Source organism: Nelusetta ayraudi, unplaced genomic scaffold, assembly GCF_046127955.1.
Source record: "Nelusetta ayraudi isolate G7.1 ecotype Tasmania unplaced genomic scaffold, CSIRO-AGI_Nayr_v1 ptg000011l, whole genome shotgun sequence".
Classification (NCBI taxonomy): Eukaryota; Metazoa; Chordata; class Actinopteri; order Tetraodontiformes; family Monacanthidae; genus Nelusetta; species Nelusetta ayraudi.
Genome location: NW_027466061.1, coordinates 25147501 through 25161761, shown reverse-complemented (window position 1 = coordinate 25161761; position 14261 = coordinate 25147501). Strand labels below are relative to the sequence as shown.

Sequence of the window (14261 nt, the reverse complement as noted above, 5' to 3'; positions counted from 1 at the left end):
TCGACTCTTCAATAAACCTTTTGAACTGCATCAGTGGTTGTCGTGCATTTGAGTCCACCAACACCTGACAGTCCAGGCAGCAAATGAATCGCCCACGCTGATCCCGTTCTCTTTCTCACCCTTAATTCCAAGAACTCATGGTCCAACAACAATCTACTTAAATTAGGTGGATAAAACTAAAAGCTAAAGATATGTGACACTCACAAAAGCAGCTGTGAGGCTCCGACTACCCAAACCTCTTCACTAATTAACAAGCCAACAATACTGCACACTGAAACACAACTGAACCTCTTTTAGATACAATTCCGGAAAATGTCAATCATTTAAAACAATGCTACGTTCATAAAAATAATATTGGGTAGATTGTTGTAAATATAATTAATATAATTATTTTAATCATACAATATAAAAAAAAACACCCTAAAATATATTGTGAAATGGAAAATAAAATCTTTGAATCTTGTATCTTGAATAATACTGTCAGCATGAGCGAGTGCTGGAAGGTTTTCTGCATCAGTGACAGGCTGTAGTGGCTCACTGTGTGTAAGGTATACGTATATACCCTGTTGCCCACAGTGACAAACTGCTGTACAAAAACCGTTGCCTGGTTTCTCTATTGGAGCCAGTTAGCAGCAGCAGTTGAATGAGGTCCAAGGTTTTTACCCATCAGACCCTGTGGCTTCCGTGAGAACAGGAGTGATTTTATCGGATGACTACTAAACCACCAGGAGGGAGTCTGACGTCTCCTCCTGGCACACAGTGGGCGGAGCCATGCAGGGTTCAGTCAAGCTCCCAGAAAGCAGCTTCTTATTGTTTTCGCATTTCCTGTCACAGAGTCCTTCTCCAGTCTCCCCATTATCTCTCCGGTAACCAGACCTTCTTAATCAATCTGATTTACCAGGACTCGCCAACTAAGCCAAGTCACTAGTTGGGTTACAGGTGTCCCACAGAATTTTCTTGGTTAAGTTATTAAAATGTTCTAACGGTTAGAGCACAAACTCCTTAAAAACTGAAAAATCTACTGATGGTTTATGACGTTTCAACATAGAACTCTGCTGGCTTTTCTCTCTAGGTTCACTTTTAACGTAATGATACTGCTGTGTCTTCGAGTAGGGGGCGCTGTGCTAGCGCTGTCAACATGTGCAGGTGCTGGAAGGTTTTTTGCAGTGGCATCAGGCTGCAGTGACTCACTGTGTCCAATAGACCAACCCAGGTATACAGAGTGACAAACTGCTGTACAATAACTGTTGACTGGTTTCTCTATGGGAGCCAGTTAGCAGCAGCTGAATGAGGTTTGAGGTTTTTACCCATCAGATCCTGTGTGAAGACGCGAGTGATTTTATCTGATCACCGCTAAACCACCAGGAGTCTGTCTGACATCCCCTCCTGGCAGTCAGTGGGCGGAGCCATGCTGGGTTCAAGACAAGGTTCCAGAAATGGTTTCTGATTGCTTTTACACTTCCTGTCACTTCCAGAGTCCTTCTTCAGTCTCCCAAGTATCTCTAGTTTCCTCAGTATCTGCAGTGTCCCCACTATTTCCCGTGTCCTCAGTCTCCTCATTATCTCTCCAGTAAACAGACTTTCTAAATCTATCAGATAAACCAGGACTCACCAACTGAGACAAGTCACTATAGTTGGGTTATGGGTGTCCGACAGAATTTTCTTGAGTAATTTATAAAATGTAGTGATGATTGGAAAACTCCTTAAAAACGGAAAAGTCTATTGGTGGTTGACAAGGTTTCAAAATAGAACTCTGCTGGCTTTTCTCTCTAGGTTCACATTTAACAGTGATACTGCTGTGTCTGCTGGTAGGGGGCGCTGTACTCACACTGTCCACATGTACGAGCGCTGGAAGGTTTTCTGCAGCAGCGTCAGGCTGCAGTGGCTCACTGTGTGTAATCTATTATGTCATACACTGTGTAATCCCAGTAGTCCATATCAGTGACAAACTGCTCTACAGAAACTGTGGTAGCACTTTCAGCATGTGTGGGTGCTGGAAGGTTTTCTGCAGCAGCGTCAGGCTGCAGTGGCTCACTGTGTGTACGATATACCCCCACAGTGACAAACTGCCGTACAATAACTGTTGACTGGTTTCTCTATGGGAGCCAATTAGCAGCAACTGAATGAGGTTTGAGGTTTTACCCATCAGACATTGTGTGAAGATGGGAGTGATTTTATGTGATCGCCGCTAAACCACCAGGAGGCTGTCTGGCATCTCCTCCTGGCACTCAGTGGGCGGAGCCATGCTGGGTTCAGCCAAGCTCCCAGAAAGCAGCTTCTTATTGTTTTCACATTTCCTGTCACCACTGGGTTCAGCCTTCCTGTCAATGAGTCCTTTTCCAGACTTCTGTCTCCCCAGTCTCCAGAGTATCTCCAGTTTCCTCAGTGTCTGCAGTGTCCCCAGTATTTCCAGTGTCCTCAGTCTCACCTTTATGTCTCCAGCAAACACACTTTCTAAATCAATCAGACAAACCAGGAGTTGCCAACTGAGCCAAGTCACCAGTTGGGTTACGGGTGTCCCACAGAATTTTCTTGAGTAACTTATTTAAATGCTCTGATGGTTGGAAAACAAACTCCTTAAAAACTGTTTGTGGTTTACAAAGTTTCAACATTAAACCCTTAAGGCTTTTCTCACTAGATCCGCATTTGTTATGTCTGCTTGTAGGGGGCGCTGTGTTAGCACTTTCAACATGAGTGAGCGCTGGAAAGTTTTCTGCAGCAGCGTCAGGCTGCAGTGGCTCACTGTGTGTAAACTATAACTCCAATAATCCACAGTGACAAACTGCTCTACAAAAACTGTTGACTGGTTTCTCTATAGGAGCCAGTTAGCAGCAGCTGAATGAGGTTTGAGGTTTTACCCACCAGACATTGAGAGAAGATGGGAGTGATTTTATGTGATCACCACTAAACCACCAGGAGGCTGTCTGGCATCTCCTCCTGGCACTCAGTGGGCGGAGTCATGCTGGGTTCAGCCAAGGTTCCAGAAGATTGATTGTTGTTTGTCAGTAAGTCCTTCTCCAGTCTCCCAGGTAACAGTTTTGGAGAACTGAAACTAATCATCCGTGACCCTGACCTCGGGACTAAGCGGGTATGGAAAATGGATGGATGGATGGAAACTAATCATCAGACCTTTTTCATCCATTTGCCTACTGTGTCCCACAGTACTTTCTTGGGCAGGTTATTACAATTTTCAAAGAATTAGAATTCCACCTAATGGTTGTGGGTCTCTGGCCAGTTTCACATAAATAAATGTAAACCAAATTTAATGATGATTATCATTATCATCATCAAATGTAAACCAGTTTCCTGTCACTTCAGCACTGTGACCTCTTTCATAAGTCAAACATTTTGTATGAGCAGTGATTAACTTTCCAGATATCAGATGGAGTCTGAGGTTATTTCTATAATGCTGCATCATCTTTTTTACATCCAGACATTCAGTCAACTGACAGGAGATGTGAGCCGCCTGTTGGTGGCAGCAAGAAATAGCAAACTGATTGCAATGAGAACATTTCCAACATTTATTTAAAGGCTGATTCCATCTCTTCTGAAAATTAAGCAAACACCAACATTTCCTCTGTCAGAGGCTCCGTCAGCTTTGAGCCAATGAGGACCCGTCCATAAAATGAGCGGGTTTCCATCTCCTCTTCGTTCAGCAATATTTGACTTTATTTCTTCTCAAATACAGTTTAAAGCAACGTGAAAAGCACAACCACAGGAAACAGTCCGCTGGATAAAACGCCGAAAATAAAAACAGGCTTTAATTTTTTTTCACCTCGGGAACTAAATGATTACTTTTACGTTGAAGGTAAAGAAGCAGTTTCCTGTTGTTTGAGGCAGGACAGGAAGTTGGAACACTGCAGTCTTGTCACGTCCTGCTACACCTGCTCAGTGCTGGTGGGTGGAGCCCGTGAGCGTCCTGATTGTCAGCTGACATTGCTGCCGTCTGATTGGCTCCAGGACACTGACAAGATGATCCCGCAGAAATAAAAGCACAGAAAGTGAGCAGAAGTTTTAAAAGCAGAAGCCGGAGGAACACAGGAGTCGGCGTTCCCGCCGTCGGCGAGAACCTCGACGACTCCGTGGAGCCAACAGGAAGTAGATTGTCTCTCAGCAGCCGCGATGGCGACCGAGCTAGACGTGGGTGGGAGGGACTGAAGGCGGAGCCACCGGTGTGCTGCCTGTCAGCGAGCCGGTTTAAAGAAGCCGCGAGAGGGGAAACAACAAACAGGAAGTGACTTGAAGCTAACGGACTCGTAGCGGATGGAAGCTAAAAGTGCTACCGACGAATCACAACACACACTTTGCACGCGTCTGTTGTCGGTGCAGCCAGGGGTAGGGGGGGGTGGGGGGGTAAGGGGGGGCAGCGTCGGCCACCGACCGTTCGCCCTGCCGCCTGTCAAGTCGTCCTGCGCTGGGTCCAAACTAACAAAGACATGAAAGATTTACGTTCCCGCCCACACAGCAGGCCCCTCCCACTTCTCCTGCACCACACAACTACATAAATGAGAGATGACAAAGCGTATTTAGACCCCACTCCCGCCCCCTGCCCTCCCCCCCCCTTCACCCACAGCATCTTGCTCCTGAAACTCCTTCCCTCCAGTCCGAAGAACGGGCCACTGCAGCGGCACCAGGTGGAGGCTGCGTCTGTCTGAGGGGGGTGGTGGTGGTTTGGTGGTGGTGTTGGGGGGTGGGAGGGGTGGGGGGGTCGGCCAGTGGGGTTCATAAAAGTTCAGATTTCTGCAGTTTGAAGGAAACCCGGCAGCGGCGGCATGGCACCGCGCTGCAAAGGGATCCCGCACCCTCCGGTCCAGCAGGGGCGTCAGCGCTCCTCCACAGCTGGGTGAAGGGGAGGGGCGGGTTTGGTGTCTGAGCCTCGTCGGGGGGGCGGAGGGGGCGCGTGGCCTCCCCAGCAGCCACCGTTCTCTCACCGCTTTAATTTCCGTGTTGGTTGGAGCTGGTCGTCGTCAAACGTGTGGTTCCTCCTCCCGTTTGTGTTCGGGTTCGGTTTTCGGACTCGAAGCGCCGCCCTGGCCTGCGTTCAGTGAGGCGGGTTCATGGCGCCGTGGCCTCTCTGCTGCTTCTGCTTCTGCTGCAGGAGGAGCTGCTCCAGCGCCGACGGGCCGGGTTGCATCATGGAGCTGGACCAGATGGACTGTGGGGGGAGGGGGCGGTCACACTTTTTTTTTTTTCATAGTTTGGCTGGTCATGTGACTTGTACTCAGGTGCGACTTACGTATATTAAAATATATCATTTCACATGTTCTTGAACGTTCATTCACGCTGAGCGACATGACCACAGAGGAACCACTGACCTTCAGGCTGTCCAGCAGCACCGTGGACGACTCCTCCATGGGAGACTCCTGATTGGCCCACGAGTTGCTGGGGGGGCCAGTCTGGTGCCAGCTGGTCTCTGGAGCCGCAGACGAGGCTGCTGGAAGGTAGTCCAGCCCCAGGGCGCTGACGGCACCTGGACACGAGGAACAATCAAGACCTGCTGGAGGACTAACAAACTCTGAGCTCCGCCCCCCATGATCCATAGCACCGCCCCCCACCACCCTGCCCCGCCCCGCCCCACCCCACCCGCCCTCACCAGTCTTGTCAGCCTTCCAGCGGTCCACCAGCCGGCGGTCCCGGCTGTCTGGCGTGCCGATCGGGCCAAAGTTGGAGAAGGGCAGCGCTCCGTGGCTGTGCGTGGGTGGGGAGGAGGGCAGGCTGCTGGGGTTGGACGAGTGAGGGGATTGGCTGGCCGGGGTGGAGTGATCTGCAAATCAGAGCACAAGTTAGAGCAGGCCAGGGCTCTGGGTTCTGGGTTCTGGGTTCAGGTTGGACGTACCCGAGCTGGCAGGCAGGGAGGGGGACCAGGGAGTTCCTTCAAACAGCGAGTAGAGCGACGGCTCCTGGTGCATCATGGGAGCGTCGGGCTTGGAGCCGGGCGGCTGGGTCTTCCCGTAGGCCTGGCTGAAGATGCTGTTCTGGCTGAACTCCTGCACACAGGACAGAGCAGCTGATCAGAGACAACACAGGACCAGGACCTGGAACAGGACCAGGACCAGGACCATAACCAGGAGCAGGACCAGACCACTGTTATCCACTGTATGAGTACGTTTAAATGACAAATTATTTAGTATAATACAAGAGAATAAAACTTTATTTTTAGTCCTGCATGGCGAAATGTGCACATCACAGCAGCAAAGATTATAGATCGAATTAAAAACAATATAAATATACAATAACAAAAGCCAATACTCGAGCCTGCATGCACTTTAAAACACGTCAGCTCGGCAGAAATTGGAAAAGCGGGACAAACACACCCAGCTAATGCAACTGGCTGAATACAGACCAGTGGGACTGGCAGCCGATCCGACCAATAGAAGGTTTCCATGCCACTGACTGCGACTGCGACTGTGACTGGAAGACTGCGTGCATGCAAACCTACTGAGTGTCGCCTTTACTCCCGACTAAGCATTCTCTATAAAAGAACCACACTGCCACCTGGTGGTCACTCACTCTGACCTGCATGGGGAAACCGGACAGGGGCAGCAGGGAAGACGATTGGCCGCTGGCATCCTGGCCGCCGTCCATCCGGCTCTGATTGGTCAGCTGCAGAGGACAGAAACGTCACTTTCATGTGAGGGCTTTTCGTAACTTTTCACCGTTTATCTTTTCCACAGTTGCACGTCTGTTACACAACCAATCGCAATTTGTGTGATCAGGAAGTCTGTCACAACCCTGGCAGCCCACGACTACACTGGATTATTTTTCTGAAGGACACTTTAAGACTGTCACGTCTACATATTTCCCACATTCCTGGCAGGAATGCAGCTTTGCGATGTGTGAATTAATCAATCAGTCAGTCAATGATTGATTGATTGATTGATTGATTGACGTCTTAAGGCTTTTCTCCTGTTCTCTGGCCACAGTCAGCAGGTGAACTCCTTCATTTCCCTGCAGCTTTCTGACTGAGAAGCTGAGATGTTGCACCACGTTGCTGGTCAACATCTGCTCGGCTGCTCTGCACTGGCTGACGCACGGCAGCTGATCTCAGTGAGGTGCTGTATGACGAGCAGAAGATGGCGCTACATACAAAGATGTTTGGTCCAGGAGCGGAGCTAAGAGGGCCCGCCAAGGCCTGGAAGAAGTCAGGAGGCTTAGCAAAGACCAGCTCCTCCTCCTCCTCAAGATCTGCTAGAGATTTTAACAGGTCAGGAGGCAGAAGAGGCGAGCTCTTGTTGTCCTGCTGAGAGATGAAGCCAGAAGGAGAAGCAGCAGCAGCAGGAGGAGGAGGAGGTGGAAGAAAGAGAGGGGTGAAAAGGAAAAGAAAGAGGAGAAGCTGGTGAGACAGAGATGGAGAGAGAGAAACAGTCCAAACACTGAAGCTTCAACAACTGACACCTGGCGCTGAGCCTGAACCTGGTCCTGGTCCAAAACCTGGATCTGGCCCTAAACCCGAACCGGGTCCTAAACCTGGGTCTGGCCCTAAACCTGAACCTGGAATTTGCCCTGAACCTGAGCCTCTCACCCTGTCAGGGCAGAGGGTGTTGGAGTTCTTCTGCTTTCTCATGTAGCTTCCCAAAGAGACAGGAAGCGCTCCTCTACAGCCTCCTCCCTCTCCTCCTCCTGCTCCTCCTCCTTCTCGCCTTCTTCCCCACTTCTCACCTCGAACGGGAGTCCACGGGGCCCGGCGGGCGGATCCTCGGGACAGAGCCTCTTCATCCTGTCCCCCATCCGGTAGGACGGCTCCCAGTAGAAGTCCTGCTGCATCTTCACGTTCGGGAACTTCATCTTCTTGTCGATGGCGGCGAGCGGCGGCTGACCGGGCGGCTGCAGCTGCTGCTCGTACATTTTGAGGGGCTCCTGCGGCGCCATGTAGAAGGCGGGCGGCGGGTTCTGGCCGGGCTGCTTCATCATCTGCATGGGGGAGATCTTATGCAGGGCGGCCTGAGCCTGGTTCCACATCTGAGCTGGCTGCTCCTGGACCTGCACGTACTGCCCAGCACAGCGACAACACCACGTCAACAGCGCCCTCTAGCTGCCCAGACAACCGCCAGACACACCTGCACTCCACTGACCTGCTGCAGACCCGGGTGGTGCGGCGGGCTCTTCCCCATCGCCACCTGCTGGACAGGTTTGGTAGGAGACTGCTGCTGCGGGCCCAGTGCCTGCACCTGCAGCTGCACAGCCGACGGCGGCTGGCCCGGGGGCTGCTGGGAGGGGCCCTGGCTGACGGCCGCGGGGCCCTGCGCCGGCGAGCCCGGCCCCTGGGCGGGGCCTGGGCCCGATGGCCTCTGCTGGCTGTAGGGAATGTGGGACGGCTTCCCGGAAGGGCTACCGGCCTGAGAGTGGACACCCGGCTGGAGGAAGGGTCCGGAGACGGACACTCCCGAGGAGAAGGTGAAGCCCGGGTTCACCTGCAGGCCCGGGAAGGCCACAGGGGGCGGGATCACGTAGGCCGAGGGAGGGAAACCTGCAGTGGAACAGATAAGGGTTCAGACATGGCAGAACCAGCAACAAGACCAACTCCAGGAACTCTGTGAAGGTGCAGTGTGTGTGTGTGTGTGTGTGTGTGCGTGTGTGAGTTTATTTTTATTTTATATTATATTATATAACAAATAATTACATTATATTTTTTTCATATTATACTGTACTATTGCACTATTATCATCATCATCATCAATATTTAACTTGCCACTTTTTAAAATTCTTTTTTCTTTATTTCTCGTAATGCACAATCACGTCGGCTTCTGCCACAGCAACATTTTACTGCCATGTAACGTGATGTGACAAATAAAAATCTTTGAATCTTTAATCTTTGAGTGTGTGTGTGTGTGTGTGTGTGTGTGTGTACCTGGCCTGCTGGGCAGTGGCGGGAAGGCTCCGGGATGGTGGATGGGGATAAACTGGGAGGAGCAGGAGGTTTGGCTCTGAGTGGGCGGAGTCTTCCTCAGCTCTGATTGCGCCTTCACCTGCACACAAGACGCGGCGGCGTCAGACGGCCGCTCCCTCCGTCTCTCGGCGCTCGGAGGCCTGGCGGGCCGACACCTCACCTGCTTGCCGCCGTCGGCCGGCTTGTCGTGGGCGCTCTTCTTCAGCTCGCTCTTCCTCTTGTTGTCCCTCTTGGGCTCGGCTTTCCCGGCGCCGCCACCGCCGCCACCGCCGCATTTAGCCGAGTCTCGGCGCTCCTTGCCGCCGCCGCCGTCCTTCAGGTGGTGGTTCCGCTGCGGCGCTTCGCCTCGGCTCAGCTCCCGCGGTTTGATGTTCTCCTTGAACGTGACGACGGGCCGCTCGCTGCCGTCGGCCCACGAGCTCTGCGTCTTCCCCACCGACAGCACCGACTTCAGGCCCGAGTTGCCGCCGTCGCCGGACTTCTGCTCGCCGTTGGACGACTCCTGCAGCACCGGCGCCTCTCTCTCTTGCGGCTCCTCGATGGCCTGCTCGGGAATGTCCGTGACGAAGATGAGGAGGCCGTCCTCGTCGACGCTGCACTGGACCAGCCTGCGCGCACGTAAAACAAGGTCGTTTCACATCGACGTGGTGATGTTGCAGCAGCAGCACCGGTAGCTTTTAGTCTCGGAGGGAACTAGGGATGTTAACAAGTAATCGATTATCGATTAATTGTCAATTAAGAATTTAATCGACTAAATTAAATTAGTCGCAATTAAATGAACATTTTTTTTACACGGGTAGTTAATATCATTACAGTGTAGTGGCAGGAAAGAGATGGTCATAATATACCTAGAACAAGTTACTTTAAAACAACTTTTTTTTTTTATGTGACCCTTTAGAAGTCAACTTGAAGTCAGAGGATGAATGTTTAGGGAGTTTTTACTGTTCTCTAATGTAAAAATGGGTCACAATGGACCCTCAACATTATTGAAGGGTTAAATAATGTGTTCCTGACACGTTTTTCATTGTGAAATTTAGGGTTTTTTGGGGAAAAAAATGCTGTTTATCAATTCATCGTTGATCGATCGATAAGGTCAATCAACTAACTAATGAATTAATCGATAATAGTGGGAACTGACCCTGGCTGGTTGTCGGCCACCCATTTGCCCAGACTGATGAGTCTCTGGTGGCGGCTGTGGAGCGGCAGGCCATCCCGCTCCACCAGGATGCCCTGGTGGCCTTGGGTGAAGTCCAGGGACCTGGAGGGGACAGAGCAGAAGTCAGACTCGAGACGCTCATTCGCACCTGGACCTTCATCCAACTGATGAACACCACTGTGTGCTACCTCAGGGCGGGGCGGAGCGCCAGGAAGCCCTGCAGCTCAAACTCCTCGGGCAGGGGCATCACTGTGGAGAGAAACACACAGCCCTCAGGACCGACGATGCAACAGTGCGAACACTGAACAGGTCATTATGCACAGTGCACTGTATATTATATATACAGATATATTCAGGAAGAGTCAGATTGTATTATATTATAATTATATTGTTATTTTTATTTCTACTTTATCCCTTTTATCTCTCTTTATGCTATAGTTTAACTCATGCATGCCTTTTATTATACTAGTTCCCTTGTCAAGCTGCCAGAAACTCAAAATTCTCTTGGAGATCAATAAAGCATCTATCTCCATCTTCGCCAGCGTCCTACCTGGGGCGGCGGAGACGTCGTCTTCTTTGGGCTGGAAGCTGTTGAGGATGGACACCAGCCAGGGCCACACGCTGAGGGACAGGGACACCAGTCAACGTCGCAATCGGGGGGGACAGCAGACAACACTCGGCCTGAGTGAGTGACTTACTGCTGCCGGGCGTCCACGGCGGGCTCCTGGAAGACGGCGGGCTGCAGCCTCAGCCAGTCCAGGGACACTTTGATGGCGGGCAGCGGGCACTCGCCCAGCACGTCCTCCTCGCGGCTCCGGATGAGCAGCGCGCGGCTGCACATGACGCCCAGGAAGGACACTGCGAAGACGGGGACAGAGAAGAGGTGGAGGAGGAGGAGGAGGTCGTCAGGAGGCGGCAGCACGAGAGCGCACGAGGGGCGCAGTCGCAGCTCGGGACGAGCGTGTGTGCGTGCGTGCGTGTGTGTGTGTCTCACTGAACAGTCCGAGCAGCTGCGACCAGCTGGTCTGGTGCTCGCCGCTGCAGCTCTGCTCGCCGTCGGCCGTCAGGTGATGCAGCTCGAACAGGTTGATGATGGTGATGTGGACCAGCTGCTGGGAGCTGAAGGCCTTCTGCAGGATCAACCTCTGCACGCACACACACACACACACACACACACACACACACACACACACACACACACACACACACACACACACACACACACACACACACACACACACACAGTCAGAGTCAGCATCCTGGGCCGCTGGCCGGCCCGCCGTGCAGGGAGCGCGGCCTCACCTGGAAGTGCTCCTCCAGCCGCTCCCTCAGGGCGTCCAGCTTGTCCACGCTCCTGCTCAGGTAGACGTGGCCGTGGAACTTGATGAAGGCTCTGATGAAGTCTGAGACGCTCCACTTTGTCTTCACCTCTTCGCGGCTGCAGAGACACGCAAGCAGGGGTGAGCGGTGGCGGCCCGAGCAGTGTGTGTGTGTGTGTGTGTGTGTGTGTGTGTGTGTGTGTGTGTGTGTGTGTGTGTGTGTTAGGAATAATATTCAGCATTTTACCGAACCGTAAATACACAATGGCAAACAACGGTATTTTGGGAAATAAGAAATAAATCCCATGATGCATTATTATTTACAACAAAGCGTAAATGTCTTGACTCGGCTGTGAGTGGGTTCAAATTTGGTTTATTTTAATTGTATAGTCGTAAACTTTAGTCATTTAATTTGCACTGTTTTTGTAAATAAAGTTTGTGGTTTAATTATATCTGTGTTTTTGTTGTTTTTTTTTTACAATCAAAAAAGGCAAAAATCCTTGCACATCTATTGACACAGCCGGTGCGTTGCAGGTGTGACAATTAAATCCAAAGTAAGAAAAAGAATTCCCGCACGCGTGGCCAACTTGCAAACTTTTTACTGCGACGTTTTGGTCGTTTTTGTGCTTGACAAAGCTCTTAAGACCGAAACGTCGCATTAAAAAATTTGCAAGTTGGCCACGTGTGCGGGAATTCTTTTTGCGAGTTTGGATTTTTTTATTTTTTTTTTTACAATTCAATACTGTCTTTAAAACCGGACCGTTAGCGTGGCCCAAAAAACGTGATGCATAGCGGGAAAACTGTACCGTTGCATCCCAAGTGTGTGTGTGTGTGTGTGTGTGTGTGTGTGTGTGTGTGTGTGTGTGTGTCACCTCTCCAGAGCCTTGGACAGCGCCTTCTGCAGGTTGGTGGAGGCCGCCGGGAAGGGGAACTTGACGGCGATGCTGCGGCAGTAGTAGAAGATGGTGGTCAGCTGGTCTCCTTTGGATGATGCCAGGATGGCCAGCTGGTTGTAGGGCTGGCCTGCAGGACACACCCGGCGTCAGCACACACACAGCGGAGCGAACACGTGCGGCGGTGGCGGTGGCGGCGCACACTCACCATTGGACGGCACCAGCTGGGCGGCGTGCCTGTAGTAGGACTCGGCCTGACTGGTCTGGTTGCGGTAGCGCGCTGGAAGACAAGAAGCGCGGTTGAGACACGGCGGGCGGGCGGGCGGGCGGGCAGGTGGGGGCGCTGGTGGGTCTGAAGAGGAGGTGGTGTGGGGGGTATGTGAGCGCTGGCTCACCAATGTCGCCCAGGTGGACCAGGCAGTGCTGGCAGATGTAGGAGCAGGAGCTGGGCTGCGGCCTGACGATGGCGCCGCCGCCCTGCTTGTTGCTGATGATGCCGAGCTGGGACGACTTGACGCGACACGGCAGGTCCACGTTGAACACGGTGCACAGCTCCTGCAGCAACTACACACACACACACACACACACACACACACACACACACACACACACACACACACACACACACACACACACACACACACACACACACAGGTGAATACACCTATGGGAGCAGGACTTCCATGTTAGTGGGCAGAGCTTCAGGTGTGGAGGCCTGGAACCCTAATTGTCTCTTAGCCACATGTATATTGAAAGGACGAGGAGGAAAGGGAGGACAGTCCGAACAGACGATTGCCAGCCTCTAGTCAGTTTGAGTCTGAAGTCTGGGATTCGCCTCAGAGACTCTCTGGCTAAAGGAGCCTTACTGGATTTTATTCTGTCTTTACGGTTGTCTCCTGTTTGGTGAACCAGAGACAATTTTCCACCCCGGTGGACAATAAAGATTTCTTCTATTATATTCTATCCAGGGGCAACACAGTAGTGAAGTGGTTACAAGCCTTTCTGTGTGGAGTTTGCATGTTCTCCCCGTGTCTGCAATGCATTCTCTCCAGGGTTCTCCACCTTCCTCCCACAGTCCAAAAACAGGCATGTGAGGCGAATCGGAAACTCTTGAATGCATGCGTGTGTGAGTGCGAATAGCTGTCGTCTCTATGTGGCCCTGCGATGAACTGCACATGAAAAACAGGTTTCCTGCGCAGCCATGCCAGGAGCTCACCTGGGTGTAGAAGCCGCTGGCCGCCTCCAGGAACAGCGACAGGTTGGCCTGGATCTCGCTGCGGTTGGGGTTGGCCCGGTTCTTGGCCTGGCTCTGCAAGGTGGTGATCTGGTTCTTAAAGGCGTGATTCCATCTGCGGGGGCGGGGGGCGGGAACAAACGGTGTCAAAGCCAGCGTCTCGGCCACAACCGATCACCTTCATCCAACTGTGAGGCGACACAGAGAACTTACAGGTCTTGCTCCACCTTCTTGTCGAGAGCGTACTCCAGGTCCGTCACCAGCATCTTCTGGTACAGGTCCTGCAGCGCCTGCCTGGACGTCCACACCTCTGCCGTCCCCAGCTTGGAGTCTGACACAGACAGGAAGTGGGTCTCAGTCACTTGACGTGAGGACTCATCAGCTTACTGTGGTCCTCGTGAGACTAATGACTTATTAGGAAAGCCTTTTGATTCCCTCTCACATAATGAGTTATTATTTTTCCTCATTAGTTCAACCAGGTTCCCGGCGAAGGTGAAGTGTGAAGGCACAGACCTACCTGTCATGTCAGCCTTCAGGGCCTCTGCCTGCCTGTATGGACGGAAACACAGGGTGGCTCAGACAGGTCGTACACAGACAGAGAGAGAGAGAGAGAGAGAGAGAGAGAGAGAGAGAGAGAGAGAGAGAGAGAGAGAGAGAGAGAGAGAGAGAGATGTGACGAGGCCAACAGTTGTCAGTGAACATATCCCCCTCATCCATTGCTCATAAGCCAGATCTGAAACGCAACCTCACGCTGGCAGGTCGGCACTGACAC

General features: G+C 52.0%; 1 protein-coding gene across 6 annotated transcripts in view; it reads right to left on the bottom strand.

Moving 5' to 3' along the window:
* Positions 1 to 3507: 3507 nt before the first annotated feature.
* Positions 3508 to 14261, bottom strand: part of smg7 (SMG7 nonsense mediated mRNA decay factor) — an 11531-nt gene continuing 777 nt past the window's right edge. The window contains exons 2-23 of one of the 6 annotated variants that reach the window (XM_076022128.1): positions 14007 to 14038; positions 13703 to 13820; positions 13472 to 13604; positions 12651 to 12819; positions 12464 to 12535; positions 12235 to 12385; positions 11346 to 11481; positions 11038 to 11188; positions 10742 to 10901; positions 10594 to 10664; positions 10232 to 10292; positions 10026 to 10145; positions 9048 to 9495; positions 8849 to 8966; positions 8073 to 8467; positions 7660 to 7989; positions 7088 to 7240; positions 6511 to 6603; positions 5837 to 5987; positions 5594 to 5764; positions 5316 to 5470; positions 3508 to 5155 (exon numbers count right to left, since the gene is read on the bottom strand). In XM_076022128.1, the coding sequence (XP_075878243.1) occupies positions 5042 to 5155; positions 5316 to 5470; positions 5594 to 5764; positions 5837 to 5987; positions 6511 to 6603; positions 7088 to 7240; positions 7660 to 7989; positions 8073 to 8467; positions 8849 to 8966; positions 9048 to 9495; positions 10026 to 10145; positions 10232 to 10292; positions 10594 to 10664; positions 10742 to 10901; positions 11038 to 11188; positions 11346 to 11481; positions 12235 to 12385; positions 12464 to 12535; positions 12651 to 12819; positions 13472 to 13604; positions 13703 to 13820; positions 14007 to 14038 (3502 nt within the window). In that variant the 3' untranslated portion in view covers positions 3508 to 5041. The remainder of the gene's footprint in view (positions 5156 to 5315; positions 5471 to 5593; positions 5765 to 5836; positions 5988 to 6510; positions 6604 to 7087; positions 7241 to 7659; positions 7990 to 8072; positions 8468 to 8848; positions 8967 to 9047; positions 9496 to 10025; positions 10146 to 10231; positions 10293 to 10593; positions 10665 to 10741; positions 10902 to 11037; positions 11189 to 11345; positions 11482 to 12234; positions 12386 to 12463; positions 12536 to 12650; positions 12820 to 13471; positions 13605 to 13702; positions 13821 to 14006; positions 14039 to 14261) is intronic. The other 5 variants (XM_076022129.1, XM_076022130.1, XM_076022131.1 and 2 more) reach the window with 5 other exon arrangements.